The 21,067-nt window shown below is 36.9% G+C and overlaps 1 protein-coding gene across 2 annotated transcripts in view; it reads right to left on the reverse strand.

Moving 5' to 3' along the window:
• The window catches only part of PCLO (piccolo presynaptic cytomatrix protein), a 455,471-nt gene that overhangs the window by 144,249 nt on the left and 290,155 nt on the right, over window positions 1-21,067 (reverse strand). For both annotated transcript variants that reach the window (XM_066354350.1, XM_066354349.1), the window contains one exon: window positions 20,706-20,796. In XM_066354350.1, the coding sequence (XP_066210447.1) occupies window positions 20,706-20,796 (91 nt within the window). The remainder of the gene's footprint in view (window positions 1-20,705; window positions 20,797-21,067) is intronic.

Genomic DNA, 21,067 nt, shown 5'->3' on the forward strand with positions numbered 1-21,067 from the left:
AAAAAAACACACAAAAAAATGTTAATTCAAAAAGATATATTCACCCTTATATTCATTATAGCATTATTTACAACAGTTAAGATATGGAAGCAACCTAAGTATCTACTGAGAGAGAAATGGAGGAAAAAATGTGGTCTCTATATCCAATGGAATATTATTCTACCATAAAATGAGAATAATTTTGCCATTTGTGATAACATGAACAAACTTTGAGGGCATTTTGGTAAGTGAAAAAAGTTAGAGAAAGACAAATACTATCTGTCCTCACTACATGAGTATTCTAATAAAAACCCCAGAAAAACAAACAGAATAACATAAAAACCTTCGCTCATAGATACAGAAGACAGAATTGTGATGGCCAGAGACAGAATGATAGGAAAGGGGATTGTGAGAAATAGGTGAAGGGAGTTAAAAAGTACAAACTTCTACAAAAGTAATAAATCATGATGATTTAATTTATAGCACAGTGCCTAGATTAATAATACTATGTTGTATATTTAAAAGTTAAGAGTATAGATATTAGGCCCTTGTCAGTTGGCTCAGTGGTAGAGCATTGGCCTGGCATGCAGGAGTCCCGGGTTTGACTCTGGCTAGGGCACACAGGAGAGGCGCTCATCTGCTTCTCCACCTCTCCCCCTCTCTTTCCTCTCTGTCTCTCTCTTCCCCTCCCACAGCCAAGACTCCATTGGAGCAAAGTTGGGCCGGGTGCTGAGGATGGCTCCATGGCCTCTGCCTCAGGCACTAGAATGGCCCTGGTTGCAACAGAGTAATGCCCCAGATGGGCAGAGCATCGCCCCCTGGTGGGCATGCTGGGTTGATCCCGGTTGGGCGCATGTGGGAGTCTGTCTGACTGCCTCCCCGTTTCTAACTTCAGAAAAATACCAAAAAAAAAAAGTATAGATATTAAAATTTTCATCACAAAAATATTTTATAATTGTGCATGGTGATGGATATTAATTAGACTCATTGTGGTGATCATTTCCCAATATGTACAAAAACCGAATCATTACACTATACTTGAAAGTAGTGTTATCTGTTAATTATACCTAAATAAAAAAATAAATGTTCCATTTAGCCATACTTTGGTTCCAAAATGAAATGATTCTTTGATATAAAGCAGATGTTATAAAATTAGAAAATAGGATCAGTTTATAGATATAGCCATAATAGTGACTCGTTTAAGTACTGGTCTCATTAATGACATGCCAGGACTGGACATGGTATCATTTATCATGAATATTAAAGGAAATTGTTGAGTTGGAGGAGACACATATGTAACCCTATAATGTCACTGGAAATTAGATAGATTTATTTATTTATTTATTTATTTATTTTTAAAGATCATTACTATTTTGTGTGTGTGTGTGATAGACAGAGAGAGGAACAAAAGGGGAAAGACAGGAAGGGAGAAATATGACAAGCATCAATTTTTCGTTGCAGCACCTTAGTTGTTCACTGATTCCTTTCTCCTATGTGCCTTGACCCCGGGGCTACTACAGCAGAACGAGTGATCCCTTGGTCAGGCCAGTGATCTCTGGGCTCAAGCTAGTGACCTGGGGTCATGTCTATGATCCCACACTCAAGGCAGCAACTCCTTACTCAAGCTGGTGAGCTCATGCTCAAACCGGATAAGCCTGCACTCAAGCCGGTGACCTTTGGGTTTCAAACCTGAGTTCTCTGTTTCGCAGTCCGATGGTCTATTCACTGCACCACCACCTGGTCAGGCTATTTTTTAAAGATTTTATTGATTTGTAGAGAGAGATAGAAAGGGGGAGGAGCAAGAAGCATCAACTTGTAGTTGCTTCTCTAATGTGCCTAGACCGGGCAAGCCCCGGGATTCAAACAAGTGTCCTCAGCGTTCCAGGTCAAGACTTTATCCACGGTGCTACCATGGTTCAGGTTAGACAGTATAAACTTATATTATTCTAAAGTTATAATGTGCTTTCCAAAATAAAAGTCAGTTTTACTTATATAAATGGTAAGTAGTAAGAAAAATCCTATTCTAATTCAAATTTGAGTAGTTAAGTGTTCCTTTTGTACTTCTGAACATTAAGAGGGGATTGTGGCAGACATACACTACTGTGACTCCCAATAAGTCACTTCCTGTGCAATATCTTTCCTTTGAGTGCAGGTAAAACCTGTGTTTTGTTTCTAACCAGTACGGTTTGACGAGGTGATGTGAAAGTCACAACCATAGTTATATTATATGAATCCATCTTACAGACTAGAATGAGGTTCTCTATTGGCCTTGAAAAGTCAACCGCAATGTGTCAGAGGGTCTGAGAAAGGGCTACATGGCAAGGAGCTGAAGGGTAACTGTAGATGCTGAGACTGGTCACAAATTGAGAGCCATCAAGAAAACAAGGAATTCAGTCCCACTGAATTCTGCCAATAACCACGTGAGCCTGAAGAAAGTTCCCTAACTCCGAACAGCACACGGCTCCGCCAGCACAGACTGCAGCTCTGGCAGGGCCCGACCAGGGACCCAGTGAATCCATGCCTGGGTTCTTTACTCAGGAAAAATTTGAGTTTCTAAATATATAGTTTTTTAAGCAACTAAGTTTGTTACACATCAAAAGAAAACAGAAAAATAAAAATTGCATTCTGAGTTTTCTGTGCTCTCTCTCTCTCTCTCTCTCTCTATATATATATATGTATATTTATGTATAGTCATCATAAACAAGAGGAAGAGCTTTGTGTATTAGTTCTGCAATACTACAGTTTTGGTGCAATGCATCTAGCAAGTGTATGACATCTACGCAAACCAAATACATAATTGAATAAATAGATGAGTAATGAGATGCCTGTTTTTCCCCAAGTGGGGTAATACATCAATGATAATGACATTAAAAATAGATTTGTATTGTGTGGTTTAAAAAATGCCTTTAAAACTATACTAACTCACTAGATCTTAAAATAAAAAAGAACAAACAAAATACCCTGTATTTTATATATGAGAAAAATGAGGCTTTGTGAGGTTAATTACTCAAGGCAACACCTAGAGTATGGGAAAGTTTAAGAGTGGCGCCCATGCTCTCACTGCAAAAGAGTGACTCAGCAGTGCATCTCCTGTCTGGTGAGCGCAGTGTTCCTAGTTGAGAATCAGAAGGGACAGATTTGGGGGCTGCACATCCAGCCCTTCCTTTATGCATTCAGTTGGAAAGAGGAGAATGATGGGATAGATTGAAATTAAACAATTAAAAGAAGAAACTACTAAGATATTAAAAATGTTGGGAGATATCTTTCTCATGCAAGACCGAGGAAAAAAAACATTTCTGGTTTAGGCAGCCCACAAATCGTACAGTATAGCTTAATCTATAGCTGACACTAATTAGTTGGAAAAGATTATGCTTGTTTTGTCAATATAATTTCTATTTTTCTATTGAGAAATGTTTATGCCTTGTTTATATCTTTAGCAAACACTACAAAGATGAAATTGTTACATTTTTAGTTTTATACTTATTATTATTTTTGTATTTTAGTATTTGTTTTACAAGTATGAATTGCATATAGATATGTTAAATAAATAAGTAATTAGATTTTTAATATAAAGAATGGACTGAATAAGGCCTGGTAACATAACAATAATTATTATTACCACTATTTTTTAGAGAAATTAAGGGGCTGATTTAAAGAAAAAAATTCTGAATTTGCTGAGTCATTTTAGGGCTATAAATTAAATCCAGTTGTCTGGATTAGTTTTTTACTACAGACTGAAATTGTTTTCATCAAAAACAATTTGCTATTAGTAAAAGGGCTATTCAACATAGCGAAACTGCTTCTACCTACCTTCTAGTATATAAATCAGGAGATATTTTTAATTAAAGAGTTATTAATAAAATTATCTTGGTTATTTTCATTACTCTATTAGAAAAGTTGTTACTACCTTCTGGAATAAACAAGAAATGTTACATGTTGTTAGGTGATCATGCTAAGAATATTAGAACAGTCCACTAAAATTATGCTTTAAACAAAAAGCTGCTTTTATTTATTTTCACCTAATTTTCTATCATATTAGATTCACTGAACTTTTAATTGTCAAATGTCACAAAACATGACTTTGAGTTGATAAATTCTATTTGGTTTCTGTACCTTATGCTGATATTATTATATATTTTTCAATCTCTTTGATGCCATCTTCAAGGGAAAAAAAAAGTAACATTTCTATAGATTCTTCCATACATCATAATTTTAAAAAAATTTTCTCTACAATTTTTTATGTTAGGTTCTATCCATACCATTTTGGGGCAAAAAAGCTCAGACTTAGGAAGGCTAGAAACTTGCCTAGGTTGTCCACCATGGAAAAATAACAGAGTCTATTTTATGCTCTTGACTCCTACATCCTTGTTCTTTCTATATATATTAGCTCAGCATTCTAATTGTCAAGCAAATATTCTAGAAAATCAATATAAATCCTTACTCTTTAATTGAATCTCCTTTCTTATTGCCCATTTTCCCATAGCCAATTCATATATATTTTACCCTTATAGCTCTTATCTTCCTCTCTTATAAGTTAAACATCTTTAATGCCTTCATATTTTTTTCTTTCAGAATCAAAAAATGTGTTTAATTTTATTAAGAACCCCTAGAAAAATGTGCTAACCTATTCAGTCAGAAGCAAAGCCTAAAATGTCACATTCTTAGAAGGAATACAATTGTGTGAGCAAGATTGATCCTGACAGATGTCCACCGAAGTTACGATGGTAACGTGCAACTAGCCCTGACAATAAACACTTTCTCTGTAACTAAAGAAATAACTGCATTAAAATTTACCAGGAAGAAATTGTGATTTGAAAAGAGATTCAACTCTGAATCTTATCATAATTCTAGAGTTTTATACTTATTTTATTTATAAAGCTAATTTGAGAGGTTTGTAATGAAAATTGTATCATATATAATTACACTGTTAAAATAAAAATAAAAGAGAAAAAGCCATCCTGAAGGGGAAGGGAGTGATTTTGGTTTCAGGACCCAGTTTGAAGGGTCAGTCCCACTCCCCAGGTGTCCAGTGTAGGAATGGGACACACGCGTTCTCAAGGTGACACTCACACTTCCCTCTGGTCTTCTATGAGAAGCAGAAGAGATGACATAATTGTATTACCTTTCTATTTTAAGACTTGGCTTGATATGGGAAAAAAAGTTTTCTCATAAAATGTTCATAAAAATGATGTTGGAGGAATATTGAATAGGTCTTTAACTAAACTGTATGGAGTGGCTCACCACATTTTTGACTTGGTTCCTCTTTATTTGAAGTACTGCACTTAAGGACAGTAGTGCTACCGCAAACAAAGAAAATTTAAGTTATTTAAAAAAAAACCGGTGCACTTTTTTTCATTATGTTTAAGCTTCATTAAGAATTCAACTTTGGGAGTGATGTCAAAGAAATGGCGCTGTAAGGAGTAATACCTATAAATCTCCCCAAAAATTCAACAAGGTCTTCAACCAGAGACAGAAAAATCTATCCTTGGAGCCTCCATCAGTTCCACACTAAACACAAAGGTATGATCGAGCGAAAAATTGACTAAATATATAATCAACCCCGAAGGAAATAAGATGGAGGAAAAAACACTCTGCCTTCCTCACTAACCTAAATAAGGGCTGCTTTCACTAGGAACTGAGAGTATAGGAACTGAGGCGGGCATAGAGTGTGAATAGTACCAGGCTGTGGCACAAACATCAGAACCAGGCTGTGGCACGGACATCCAAGCTGAGGAAAAATTGTGCTTGTGGCAACCCAGTCAACACAAGCTAATGCTCGCGCCAAATCCAGACAAAGAAAAGCAAGTGGGGCAGCCATCCGCCCTGATCTCCTGGTCGGCGCACACAGATAGTGTGCGAGAAATTTCTCCTAGAGTGCCGGCAGTGGGTGCCCGTGTTACCGAACAGAGGGGCAGAGTCAGAGGCCTTTGTGTGGGCCAAAACCGGAGTCTCAGGGTCGCCCCCGCGCCCTGAAAAGCAGCGTGTGGAGAGTGAGCAAGAGCGGAATTCCCAATGGTGGAACTTCTCCGGGTGGCCAGGGTGCATCATCCAGGGCGAGAGGCAGCCGGCCCGATATCCTGGTCAGCGAGCACGGAGAGTGGGAGAGAGATTCCCCCGGGAGTGGGCACCTGTGTTACCGTACAGAGGGGCAGAGTCAGAGGCGTTTGTGTGGGCCAAATCAGAGTCTTGGGGTCGCCCCTGCGCCCTGAAGAGCAGCGCGCGAAAGCGAGATTCCTGACACTTGAACTTCTCCAGGTGGGTGGGGTGCCTCACGCAGCCATAGAAGCTAACAGACCCATGAAGGATTAGCTTAACCCACAGTCTGCTCACCTCCCAACTGACCTATGCAAACCTAACTGACAAGATCTCTCTCAGGTCAGTGATCTATTACAAGAGGGGAGATATTTTTTAGTACCTCTTGTTATGCTATGCACATAGGGGTGGGGGCAACCTCTGATTGGCAGAGCTTGCATACTCAGGGCTATATGTTAAAAAGAGGGATTTGGCACCTTGTAAGTCCTCCTGCTTTGCAAACAGTGACTAGGGCATCTTCTACCCAGCCAAAAGAGGTTACAAAGTGCCAAAAGCCTGGGGAAAGGGGTCCCACAGAGTGCTGAGGCATTTGGGACACACCTAGAGGCGCATAGAAAGGCACCTCGAAAACAATTGGCTCCCAGCCCCGCCTGATTATGTTAGCAGCTCTGACTGATTGAGCCTTACCCAGAGAACCCTGCGCTGAGTGGGAATAGAGTGGGGATTTGCCAGCTCTTTGAGCCTCTTACTCTCCAGGCAGAGGCAGCAGCAACCCCATAGCTGGATCATCAGGCTGCTAATTCAGGAAGGAAAGACTAGCAGAGAGCAGAGAGGCTCCAGGAAACAGACTCTCTCATTGTCGGAGCCTGCAAATGCTAATGAGCCTTGACTGCCAATGAGACTGAAGCACAATACATGACATCGCCATAGAGACTTATCAACTGCAAACCTCTACCTAAACGTGCCACAGGGGGCAGAACCCGGGGTACAGAGTCACCGACCAGGAAGAGGGAGACAAAAGAAAGAGTAAGAAGATAACCTCTCAAAATCAAGAATAATCCACAGACTTTATAACCTATCCCATTTTATTATATTTGTTCATTTGTTTCTTTTATCTTCTTGTCTTGATTATTTTCTTCGTTTTCCAATTTGGTCGTTTAAATCTCTGCCGGTCTTACTCTCTCCTCTCCTTGAACTACACTATCCATAAGTGTTACATCTCTCATTATCGTTCCTTTCCTCTTCCTTTCTCTCTATGAGGGTTGCATTCCAAAACCCTTAACTCTCTCTCTCTCTCTGTCCTTTTGTTCTTTTTTCTTCTTTTTGGGTTTTCCTCTTTTTTTTTCTCCCTCTATATTAGTTTCTTCTTTTCTCCTTTATTTTTCGCTCATTCAATCCTCAATCATGAACAAATTATTTTATTTAGGAATCAAATTTTTCTTTGTGGCACTTTGAGGGTTTTTTACTTTGCTTTTTTAACTCATTAGCAGAGCTCCCAACCCTGGCTCTCCATTTTATCTAGTTTTTGCTTCACTAAATACAATAGTAATTTTTTAAATTTTTTCCATTTTTTTCCTGTTTCCCTCTTATTCCTCTCATTATATCTCTTAGTTAACCATCACCTAAAAGCAAATCATTTTATTCTTGACCCAAATGTTTTCCTTTTTTGCATTTTGTGGGTTCATATCCCCTTTTTTTTTGCCCCTTTATCACTTCTCCCCAACTCAGGCCCTCCATTATAGGTAGTTTTTGTTCTGTTTACCACAATATAACTCACAGTTCACCACAAGATTTTCTCAAGAAGGAGGGGAGAGGAGTAAAAAAAAAAAGGGAAATAATTTTTTAAATTTTTTTACTTTTTATTCTTTATTAATTCTCATTACTACTATCAAAAAACCACCCTCAGATGCCATTAAGGAAAAGGAAATCGAATATCATGGATACAAAAGACAGAGAGGTACCACAGATAGATGAGGAAAAATCTATGGAGAAAATATTTAATTTATTGGAAACCTTGAAGCTAAATGACTGAGAATTTAAAAGAGAAATCCTAAAAATACTCAGAGATATACAAGAAAACACAGAAAGGCAATTTAGAAAGCTCAGAAAACAACTCAATGAACACAAAGAATATATTACCAAGAAAATTGAAACTATAAAAACAAATCAAACAGAGATAAAAACTTAACTCACAAGCTGAAAAATGAGGTAACAAGCTTAGTTAATTGAACAGGCCAGATAGAAGGTAGGATTAGTGAACTAGAAGACAAGCAACTTGAGGCACAACAGAGAGAAGAAAAAAGACTCAAAAATTAAAAAAAAATGAGAACAGGAATTGTCTTACTCCATCAAAAAGAATAACATAAGAATAATAGGTTTATTAGAGGGAGAAGAGAGAGAAAATGGAATGGAGAACATATTCAAACAAATAATAGATGAAAACTTCCCAAGCCTGTGGAAAGAACTAAAGCCTCAATTCAAGAAGCAAACAGAACACCAAGTTTTCTTAACCCCAACAAACCTACTCCAAGGCACATCATAATAAAATTGGCACAAACCAATGCCAAAAATATTCTGAAGGCAGCCAGGGAAAAGAAGAATACAACATATATAAAGGAAGGCCCATTAGATTATCATTGGATTCTTAACAGAAACTCTACAGGCTAGAAGAGAGTGGACCCCAATATTTAAATTCCTGAAAGAGAGGAACTTCCAGCCAAGGATACTGTACCCATCAAAGCTATCCTTCAAATACGAAGGAGAAATTCAACTTTGAAGCAAACAAAATAACACTCACAAAGAAAACTATACTTTCCATGATTTCAGCCCTTCCCACCAATTGACTCAAGTTCAGATCTTTATCTATCTATTCCACCATGATCTGGTTCTAACCTTGGTCTCTTTCACAAACTCTGTGATATAGCAAACCAAATAAAATATCCCGTGTAAGTAACAATACCCTATGCTCCTGTGTATTAAATGGAAAAAACATTGAAATAAAGTTACTATGCCAATTCTGGTCTAAAACCTGAAATTAAGACTAAATGTGCATGATCAGGTGTTGGCACAGTGGATAGAGTGCCTTCTGGGATACAGAGGACCCAGGTTCAAAACCCTGAGGTTGCCAGCTTGAGTGAAGGTTCATCTGGCTTGAGTGTGGGCTCACCAGCTTGAGCGCGCGGTTGCTGGCTTAAGCGTGGGATCATAGACATGACCCATGGTTGCTGGCATAATAAGCAAGGGGTCACTGGCTTGGCTCTAGCCCCCCAGTCAAGGCACATATGAGAAAGCAATCAATGAACAACTAAAGTGCTACAATGAAGAATTGATGCTTCTCATCTCTGTCCCTTCCTACCTGTCTGTCCCTGTCTGCCTGTCAGTCTCTCTCTTGCTAAATAAATAAATAAATAAATAAAATAAAATAAAAGACTAAATGTTATGTGCTACCTCATTAACTGGTGGAATCAGTAGGGCCTCGAACGGCCTCTCCATAAGATCTCCTCACACTGGTGAATAAGGTCCCCTAGCTGAACAAGGCAGGTCCCCTAGCTGAACAAGGCAGGTCCGCCAGCTGAACAAGGCAGGTCCCCTAGCTGAACAAGGCAGGTCCCCTAGCTGAACAAGGCAGGTCCGCCAGCTGAACAAGGCAGGTCCTCTAGCTGAACAAGGCAGGTCCGCCAGCTGAACAAGGCAGGTCCTCTAGCTGAACAAGGCAGGTCCGCCAGCTGAACAAGGCAGGTCCTCTAGCTGAACAAGGCAGGTCCGCCAGCTGAACAAGGCAGGTCCCCTAGCTGAACAAGGCAGGTCCGCCAGCTGAACAAGGCAGGTCCCCTAGCTGAACAAGGCAGGTCCGCCAGCTGAACAAGGCAGGTCCTCTAGCTGAACAAGGCAGGTCCCCTAGCTGAACAAGGCAGGTCCGCCAGCTGAACAAGGCAGGTCCCCTAGCTGAACAAGGCAGGTCCTCTAGCTGAACAAGGCAGGTCCCCTAGCTGAACAAGGCAGGTCCCCTAGCTGAACAAGGCAGGTCCCCTAGCTGAACAAGGCAGGTCCGCCAGCTGAACAAGGCAGGTCCCCTAGCTGAACAAGGCAGGTCCCCTAGCTGAACAAGGCAGGTCCCCTAGCTGAACAAGGCAGGTCCTCTAGCTGAACAAGGCAGGTCCCCTAGCTGAACAAGGCAGGTCCCCTAGCTGAACAAGGCAGGTCCTCTAGCTGAACAAGGCAGGTCCCCTAGCTGAACAAGGCAGGTCCTCTAGCTGAACAAGGCAGGTCCCCTAGCTGAACAAGGCAGGTCCCCTAGCTGAACAAGGCAGGTCTGCCAGCTGAACAAGGCAGGTCCCCTAGCTGAACAAGGCAGGTCCGCCAGCTGAACAAGGCAGGTCCCCTAGCTGAACAAGGCAGGTCCCCTAGCTGAACAAGGCAGGTCCCCTAACTGAACAAGGCAGGTTCCCTAGCTGAACACGCTCCTTATCAAGGGGCTCAGGTATGGTTCCGGTTTATCCCTGAGTAGCGGTTTTAGTTTCCTTCCAGTCAACAGAATAATTCAACAAAGTCAATAATCTCTTCCCTGAGAAAGTAGGGGGGCATTCAACCTTTCCATTACCAGGACTGCCTCTCATATTGCTGGCTGTTGAGGTTATTCCAGAGTGCAGCCCTCACAGGAGCTGATGTGTCCCGCTCCCTCCCCGCTGTGCTGAGAACCGATGACTAACAGACTGCTTGCCAGCTCATCTGTTTCGTGCCAAGTGTTGTGTTTAGCCATCACCATGTTGGATAAAAATCTCTTCCTCAATGTCAAAGTGAATAGGAGGCAATTAAGCTATTAAATATAGGATAAAATATCAACCTGATATTAAATGTTATTAAAATGTGGCTTTTGATTGAAGGAGAAACTGTTGTTTTTAAATTTGGCTTTTGATGTTAAAAGTATTTTTGTCTTAAATTTGTATCATTTAAAATTCCTACAATGAAAACAAATAAAAAACTACATTCTTAGATTAGGAATGCAAATTGGTAGAACTCATCTGGTAAGAAATCTGATAAGATGTATAGTAAATATTAAAAATGAAGGAATCTTCATTTTTACTCAGTAATTTTACTTTTGGGATTATATTTTAGGGCATATTAAACATTGTGGCTGTATTATTTAATTATGGCATTGTTTATACTAGTCAAAAGGAGAAGACAGAATAATGTCCAACAATTAAGGAATGGTTGAAGTCTAACCTCTATGCGGTGTAAGAAAAACTAGTCATTAAACACATATTTGTAAAGAATTTTTCATGAAACAGGAAAATGACTTTACCAGGCAATTTATACATATTTAAAATATATATGTTAATTATATTACAATACTCTTAAATTTTAATGTTTGTGTACACAGGTATAAAGAAAACAGGAAAAAAAGGGAAGGTATAAATTGTAAAATTGTGATGGATTTTTTTTTCATTTTTATACTTCTCATCACTACTGTATTTTACAGAACATCTACCTTCTATTCATCCATCCATCCATCTACATACAAAAATACACTTATTTTATGTATACATACAAAGAAGTTGAGAATGATATGTGCATTTAGCTTCTGGCAGCTGACAGTCAGATGGGAGGTTTACTTTTAAAATTCTGGTATTAATGGTAGATTTAGTGTGACAAAGATGCAAAGACAATTCAGTGGGGGACATTTTAAACAAAAGGTTTATACAATTGGATATCCATTTGTGGATATGAACTTGGACCTTGCCTTATACCATATACAATAACCAATAGAACAGAGGTCATAGATCTAAATGTATAAAACTTCTAGTATAAAACATAAAAAATCCTTGTGATCTTGGGATAGTTCTTTATATGCTATTAAGAGTGACATGGTCTATAAAAATGATTGATTAAATGGATTCCATTACAATGTAAAACTTTTTCTTTAAAATATACCTTTAAGAAAATAAAAAGATAAGACAGACTTGAAGTAAATATATGTCATCTACCTTATAAAGGACTTCTATCCAAAACATAAAATGAAGTGTTCCAACTCAGTAAGAAGACAAATAAACTGAATAAACATTGGCAAAATATCTGAATAGACATTTCACTAAAGAAGATACACATTGCTTAAAACCACTGAAAATTTGCTCTTTATAAGTTACTAGGAAAAGCAAGTTGAAACAATGAGATAGATATAGCCACACCCACTCCAAAAGACAAACATTACCAAGTGTTAACAGTGATATAAAGAAAGTGGACCCCTTAGATATTGCTATTTGACGGTTTGATAAAAAAAAAACTTCTCATACAATTCCACTTCTAGAAAAGCATGCAAAAATATCATGTCCAAACTAAAACATTAATGCAAATATTAAAAACAGAACAATCCAATAAACAAATGTAGACTATCCAAACAATGGACTACTATTTAACAACAAAAAGAATAAACTACTGGTATATGCTACAAAATTAATCAACCTCAAAAATGTTGGTAAGTGAAGGAAGCCAGATATCAAAACTGTATACTGCATGATTTGATTTATATGAACTGCACAGAAAAAGCAAACTTACAGAGACAGGAAGTAAATTTCACCTGTGGCTGGGATAGGGGTATTGGAAGTTGATATTGGTAGCAGGATCAAAGAAACTTTGAAATGATTAAAATGTTCTATGTAAAACAGCATTTTTTAGATTGGGGTGATGGTAGCACAACTTCATAAATTTATTAAAAGTAATTGATTTGTACACTTACAATGTGTATATTTATGAGGTATCCTTTATAGCAGCGGTTCTCAACCTGTGGGTCACGACCCCAGCGGGGGTCGAACGACCAAAACACAGGGGTCGCCTAAAGCCATCGGAAAATACATAATGCATATATTACAGTTATAAAGTAGCCACCAAAATTATTTTTTGGTTTGGGGTCACCGAAACTTGAGGACCTGTATTGCGGGGTCACGGCATCAGAAAAGTTGAGAACCACTGCTTTATAGCTTATTTAAGATGTTAAAATAATAATAAAAAGAGCTACCAATATTTGGTATCACTATTGATTCAGATACAGTGAGATCTGTGCTACTTGTCTCCTGTTCCTAAAAGAAATAGAAAATAAGTCACTATTTCTATAGAAGACAGTGCTATCTTTGGAAGCTAAATATTTTTAATGTTATTCAATATTACACTTGTTAATTAGTCTTTCTTGCCTGACAGATGTGGCCAGTCCATTATGAAACTATACATAAGCAATATCTTTTTAAAACCAGAATTTTTTTGGCTTGTTTCAAACAGCTGTGTTTCTAGGGCCATTAAATGGAATTCTAAGTAAAAGAGACTCATTTCTTAAGCATTCCCCTTTATTCTTTTTCCCTGATAATTTCTAAGAGAAGGGGAAATAACTTTTGTTGGGTATATAGGAAGTAAAAGATTTTTTTTGCTAGATTTGCCCAAATTATGTGAGATACATATTGCTGGTCTTTCTGCAGTTAAGAAGCAGACTTATGCAAAACTTAAATATGGGATAGAACTGAATGAACTCCAACTCAGGTCTTTCTGATCCTTTTTTTTTTTTTTTAATTTTTCTGAAGTGAAAATCAGGGAGGCAGAGAGACAGACTCCTGCATGTGCCCAACCGGGATCCACCCGGCAAGCCCACCAGGGGGCAATGCTCTGCCCATCTGGGGCACTGCTCCATTGCAACTGGAGCCATTCTAGCTCCTGAGGCGGAGGTCCTCAGTGCCTGGGCCAACTTTGCTCCAATGGAGTCTTGGCTGCAAAAAGGGAAGAGAGAGACAGAGAGAAAGGAGAGGGGAGAGTGGAGAAGCAGATGGGCACTTCTCCTGTGTGCCCTGGCCGGGAATTGAACCCAGGACTTTTACACGCCGGGCCAACGATCTAACACTGAGCCAACCGGCCAGGGTCAGGTCTTTCTGATTCTAAACCTCATTACCTATTCTCTCCATTTTGCGGCCTTGTGCTTGGTTGAATAAAGACTTTTAAAACCATTGTACAATTGTTGATCAGCACTTACAACTATATCTTTGAAGTTTATACTGTAGATAAAACTTGAAGGATATATTTTCTAAAAATTGTGGACTATTTAATAGAAAACTGTATGCATGTATTTGTTTCTGTGTGCATCACAAAGATATATGTAAACATGCATATATATACGGGGTACACTCTTATACATACATATACATGGGTATGAAAAACAAAGTTTTATAAATTCTTCTGCTTCTCTCAGTTTTCCCTAACATTTTATTTTAATACTTACTTACATTTCTACCTGGGGTAAGATGTGGGAGGTTGAGGGAGCTATATTGAGTGGGACACTTAAAACCATGTTAATACAATCAATAAATTTAAAAAAATAAAAAAAATTAAATTAAATTAAAAAAATTATTTACTTACATTTCAGGTTCTTCTACTAAATTATGAGTAAGTTTCACAACAGGGTATTTGCTATATTCATTATATTAATCCAACAATCAACACAATTTAAATCACACCATGGGTGTTTAATGAATATCAATGAATAAATATTTAAAATGCATCTGAGTTACAAAAAAGTTACAATTTTATATTGTGTGTGTATGTGTATATATATATATATATATATATATATATATATATATATATATTTTTTTTTTTTTTTTTTAGTGAGAGGAGAGGCCACAGACAGACAGACTGCCACATGTGCCCCGACTGAAATCCACCAGGCAAGCCCATTAGGGATCAATGCTATGTCCATCTGGGGTGTTGTTCCATTGCTCAGAAACCAAGTGATTTTTTTAGGCCTGAGGTTGAGGCCATGGAGCAATCGTCAGAGCCCGAGGCCAATTTGTTGGAACCTGCTGAGTCATGGCTATGGGAGGCGAAGGAGGGGGAAGAGAGAGAGAGAGAGAGAGAGAGAGAGAGAGAGAGAAGGAGGGAGAATGGTGAAGTAGATGGTTGCTCCTCCTGTGTGACGTGACAAGGAATCGAACCCAGGACAGCCACATGCCAGGCTGATCAAGGGTTGTACACATTTTTTATAGGAAGGAAAAGAGCTTACTTATAATTTTTTAACCTTCTCTATAAATATCCTTAGAGCAGTGGTTCTTAAACGTTTTGGTTTCTAGGGGCCATTTTATACTCTTTAATAGTACTGAGAGGACCTCAAAGAGCTTTTGTTTATGTGATTTACAGCTTGTAGTAAGGTACCAAAAAGCTGAAAAATTAATATTGATATTCTAGGAGGAAAGGTCAGGCTTTCTTGTCCTGTCCTTCCTTTGGGGAGGGGTGGGAGAAGAATGTAGAAGTTTCTGGCTTGCAAGGACAGTGGGTCATATAGTTTCAAAACTAAAATAAAGGTTAACTGAGAAACTTCTTCTCTTTCAATGGGAGACAGAATTTACACACCACCTTACATTGATTGTAGTTCCTCCCCCTTCCTGGAATCCTGAAAGTAACATAGGCAAAGGAGGGAAGATGAACCCTGAAAGATTGTAAATGTCTTTGATTGTGTTGCCTTGAAAGTCTTAATGTTTTTGTATATCCCCTAAACAAATGCTGTAAGCTTGTGCCATAATGTCATGCTCTCAAGCATGTGTGATCAAGGGTATATAACCAGCCCCTGAGATGTATTTGGCACACATGATTTGAGTCTGCAACTGCCCCATGTCAGCCATATGCTGCTGGCATATTTAATAAATCTCCTCCTTTAATAAAACCCTTAAAAATTCATCTGGACTTGGTTTCTCTACATAAACCCACAGAAGTGAGTTATGGTACTTTTCAGCATCTGGAGTATGGTTACTTTACAACAAGCTATATATATGCTGAATAAATTAAAACAAAAAATTTAAAATATTTAATTAATAATGAATTTTAAAACAGAGTAACTCATTCCTTGTTAAAAGAAATCATGTTTTAAATAAAAATGACTGCATTTTAAAAATAAACATTTGTAAGAAAGGTTGCATTGATTTACATTATGGCAAATCTACTTAATCTTGAGTTAAATAAAAGAAAGCTGAAATGTGTTGACTTGTCACATATCACGTAACCTTTGGAAAACTTTCCACTCTATAATCATAAGAAAATGAGGATGCAAAAGGCAAATGCTGTCCAAGCATTACAATTGAAATTGTTTTCACCTGAGAGAATCTTGAGAATCATGAGGGTTCCTTGTTCATACTTGAAAACCACAGAGGAGAAACAATAAAAACATTTTCTATTCCTGTATTTTGAAATTATTTTTGCTTATTATAAATAAAATATGCTCTTTTATGAGGTATGCTAGTTTTATATAATTCTTATAAAATTTTTAAATGCTTTATCCAGTTAGAATGGTGTAAAGCCAGTATCCACGGCCACCATCACAGCCGCCTGGCCCATGCAGGTTCGCCTTAGATTTGAACAGATGGTAATGAAACAATGGAGCCAAGAACTGGTGGGCCATTAGCTTTAACCCTAGCTTGCACCCGGCGGGCAAGAAATACACACAGTGGGAAAACACTTTCCTTTCCATTCAGGGCTCCCAAAGCCACTAAATTATCTGAGTTTCCTAGAATCAAAGGTTTCTAACCTCACCAGCTTTATTCACCTCTGTTCCCCATCTCCTCCCTGCACAAACTCTGCACAAACAGGTTTCTTCTTCAGCACTCCACCATCTTGGCTGCTTCACCTCTCCCATGTGGCTTTTCTCTGCTCTCCTCTCTAATGCTAATCTCAGGAACAGAGAGAGAGCAAGCTCCCAGTCTGCCCCACTTTATAGTATAGAAATCAAAGCCTTCTAATCCAATATACAAACAAGGAAATCTCTGATACAAAGTCACTTATCTGAGGCATAATGGGATTCCTCATAAGAGTGCACCACCCACATCATGCAACAGTCAACAGTGTGGGGAAAGGCTTAGTCTCAAAACTAAGCCTTAGGCTATAATGACCCAGCCTGCTTACAGCCTTTCCTCCACACCCAATGCAAACTATAAGTGAGCAAACATATATATCAATTTTCAAACTTATTTGACCAACAAATGGTTTATAAAAATATTGTAAAAGATATACAGTATTTCTACTTTCAATGGATTTATATATATGTTGTAAGGGACCAAAAGCTACAAAATTAATATTAATATTTTAGGAAGCTTGAAGAACATTTTATTAATTTGGGCTAGGCATACAGAAAGATTTTGTACATGTTCTTTGTACTTGTGTGATTAGCATAAAACCAAGATGGCCAATTGCATTGTGTTTTAAATGCAAAGGGGAAGGAGATTCTCTGACCTCCCCCCCACACCTGTGGGAAAATGGGTGAATAGCTAGCCAGGTGCAAAAAGGGAAAGATTCAACTAAACCTTTTCTTATATTAATGGGCCATTTATAGGCACTTGTCCCCATGGAAACTACCTCTCCCCTCCTGAAAGCATGTAGTTAATATATGTATCTATGGACAAAGAAATAGCAAATGAACACTAGAAAATATAGGAATGTCTTTTAATATGTAAAGTGACATTTTTACCATTGTGTTGTTACCTTGTAAGTTTTAATGTGTAGAAGCATCTTTTTATGAATCCTATAGACAAATGTTATAAACTTGCTAATGAATTGTGTCCCATCCCCCTCCCCCTTCATCCTTTCCCCAAACCTGTATAGGAGAAAACAAAGGTTATAAGCTTATGCCGTGATGTCAGGCTTTTTCTCTGCCCATGTATAATTAAGGGTATATAACCAGCCCCTACACTATTATAGATGCACATGACTTGGGACTGATGCCCTGTGTAGCTATATGCAGCTGGCATATTTAATAAATTTCCTCCTTTATAAAACTCTCCAAAACTTATCTGGACTGGGTGTCTCTACATGAACTCGATGAAATGAGGTACAGTGCCTTTCAGAATCTGGGGTGCAGTACTTTATAACATATATATATATATAGATATAGACATAGATAAAGATAAATTTATATAAATTAGTTATATAAAATTATATATTAAAATTCACTAATGACCATTTCCCTCTCTGCTTGGGAGAACAATTATACTGCATTTTACTTTATTTTAATTTTAAATATTTTTTTACATATCAATTACAGTTGACATACAATATTGCATTAGGTTCAGATGTATAACCCAGTGATTGAACAGTATATAACTTCTTCTGTGATCACCCAGATAAATCTTGTTTTACAATAGCAGTTAAATTATTAACTTAGATAGCTTTTCACTATTGAAAAAGCTACTGGACACTGTTCTTTGTCTCTAAAAATGTGAAAACAAACAGAAATTAAATTTATTATGGAAAATTTTATACATATAAAAAAGTAGTAACAAGACAATAATAAAACCAAGTGTGGTTTATCTCCTAGCTCCAACAGTTATCAAATAATGATCAATTTTGTTTTATCTATTTTTCTATCATCTTTCACATAGCTAATTCTGAAGCAAAACAAGGTAATGTTTCATCTGTAAATATTTTAATATGCATATCTAGATGCATATTAAAGACATAAAAATGCACATTAAATAAAATCTTAACTACAGCAAAAGGTAACATTAAGTTCTTAATATCATCAAATATTTAGTCATTCAGTCTCGGCTTTTGGTTGAGCAACAAACGACACCAATTCGCCAGGAGCATAAATGCTCTGTGCCACTGTTTCCCTCTCACTAGCTTACAGCTTCTAGAAACTGTCAAAGATAGTCACTTTAGGCTCTTGCTTTGTGTATGCATGTATTTAAATCCCTTAAAGTACGGAAGCCTTATTTGAAAATAATACAATTTTTTTACACTGAAGTCATGTGACCTAAAGACACATGAAAAATATATTTACCCTGTAGAAATCAATGCAGGGTAAATATAATGGAAAATATTTGTATTATTATTTTAGGCAACTATCAAAAGAAAAAAGGGGCATTTAGAGAGATGATATAATGCACTATTAGTAAATTTATTGTTCAAAAAAATCTTCATTTCTCATTCTACATAATCTACATACTGAAAAGTCTGAATTTAGTTTTCTGGCTACAGTTGTTACTAGAAATCAATACTCTTATTCCTTTTATTTTTATATTTTAAAACTTTGTTCCTAATTGTAGTAAAAGAAAGTAAATTAAAATGAGTGACAAAGTATAATAAGGTTGAGGAAATTATTAATGTAGTATAAAAATAATAATGCTAGAAAAATAAGTACATTGTAATAGAGTTTGGATGACTTAGTAAAAATAGTTGGATGATTTCTGATGTAAATAATTTTTGGTATTGCTATAAAATATTATTTTGTTTTCCCTAATGAGCCAGCGGGAACTGAAGTAGTTTGTAGCAAGTAATTATTTCTAAAAAAAAAAAAACAGTTTAAGATTCACCCCTGGAATTTTCATGCGTAGTTAAAATACAGTCTGCACACAATAGAACTAAAAGAGATTGAATTATCTGTCTGTGGAAGAAGACAAATGACCTCATCTTAAAAGGGAAAGAACATTAGACTCCTAATAGATTCATTCTTTATCAAAATAAAGAGATGAAAATTGCTCAAAGCAAAACCTGTTCCATATCCACATGCCCCTTGGTCTAAAATCTACAAGGAACAATAGCAAGCTCACTGGAAAAAAAATACCTCTTTTTGTTCTTAGTTATCTCAGTCCCACAGAAGCAATACTGTCAAGCGCATAAACTATGTTGATATATCATCTGTATGTGAGTATATACGCACTCACATACATATATATGACCTTATATATTTACAAATATTTTTCCTAGATGTACATTGTCAAAGAAACAGAAAGACTATATTTGAATGAGAATACAGTCAGTGATTTATTATTTTAAAAATCATTAATTTTGACAAAAATTATATCATCTCAGATTTAATTAACAGAATTTTTTATTTGTAATGTAAACATTCTATTATCTTTCAATAGCATCAAAGTAATAAGAGACAAAGGAAGACTGAGAAACTATTAAATTGGAGGAGACAAAATGTGACAACCAAATAAATGCATGTGAAATCTGGATAAAATCCAGGACCAGAAAAAAAGGAAAAAAATTAGTGGGTGAGTGGAGAAACTAAAAATTTAGATAAGGTCCATATATGTTTTAATTGCATATCAATGTTAACTTCTGGTTTTGATCATCTTATTTTGGTTAGACAGATGTAAAACTTAGGAAAACTGGGTAAAGAGTAGACAAAAAAACTAAGTCTTATTTTCTGGGAGTTCTAAATTTTCTTGGAAGTCCAAAATTATTTCAAAATAAAGTATTTTAAAAATTACATCATAAGCTTTGGTTTACAAAGGACACAATTATACAAACAAAATCTCAGCATTATTGACGATGTTCAGATTGAGAAGGTATAGTGGAATTTATTCCTTAGACGAATCCAAGATAGCTTTTTATTTCCTGTGTAAGAATGTGTTGCAGTCCCCAAACCAGTGAACATGTAGCTCAATACAGCAACAATTAAGGAGCAATATAATGCCATGTACATTTTTAAAACTGCAGTTAATGAAAGAATGATCTAAATCTAAATATGTACCACTTAATAATCTGTCATAATGACGACCGTGCAATGATTGTCTTTTATGTTTGCTTATTTTTTGAATTCCAAAACACTTTTTTTCCAAAAAAAATGGTGTTTTCTAAAATTTAATCAGTCATCTAAACTGAAATCCAAATGCACATCTCAATCTGAACTTAACAGTAGAGGAACTAGATAAGTTGGTTTTCTTTACCTGAAACTGTGTGATCCTTAGAGTCTCTTGTTATTTTTATCCTTGCATGAGGAAAGATGTAGTGCACAGTCTTCCCATTCATCTGTATAATCTGAGACATACACGTGAGAAGGTGAAAAATAAATGTTAAGACACTTGAACTGCAATATGCAGAATTAGACTTTTTTGAAATGCACATTGAGTCAATGAATAAAAATATAATAAAAGTTTTGGAATGATCACCATTGAAGTACCTTCCACTATAAAATATTACTGGTTTCTGAGTTCATTATGGTCTTTGCACAACCAATTTCTCTTTCAAATTGAATTGTTGTGGCTCAGAAATTAATAAGCACATGCACATGTTCTGAAAGATGTCTGTT

Source organism: Saccopteryx leptura, chromosome 12 (genome assembly GCF_036850995.1).
Source record: "Saccopteryx leptura isolate mSacLep1 chromosome 12, mSacLep1_pri_phased_curated, whole genome shotgun sequence".
Classification (NCBI taxonomy): Eukaryota; Metazoa; Chordata; class Mammalia; order Chiroptera; family Emballonuridae; genus Saccopteryx; species Saccopteryx leptura.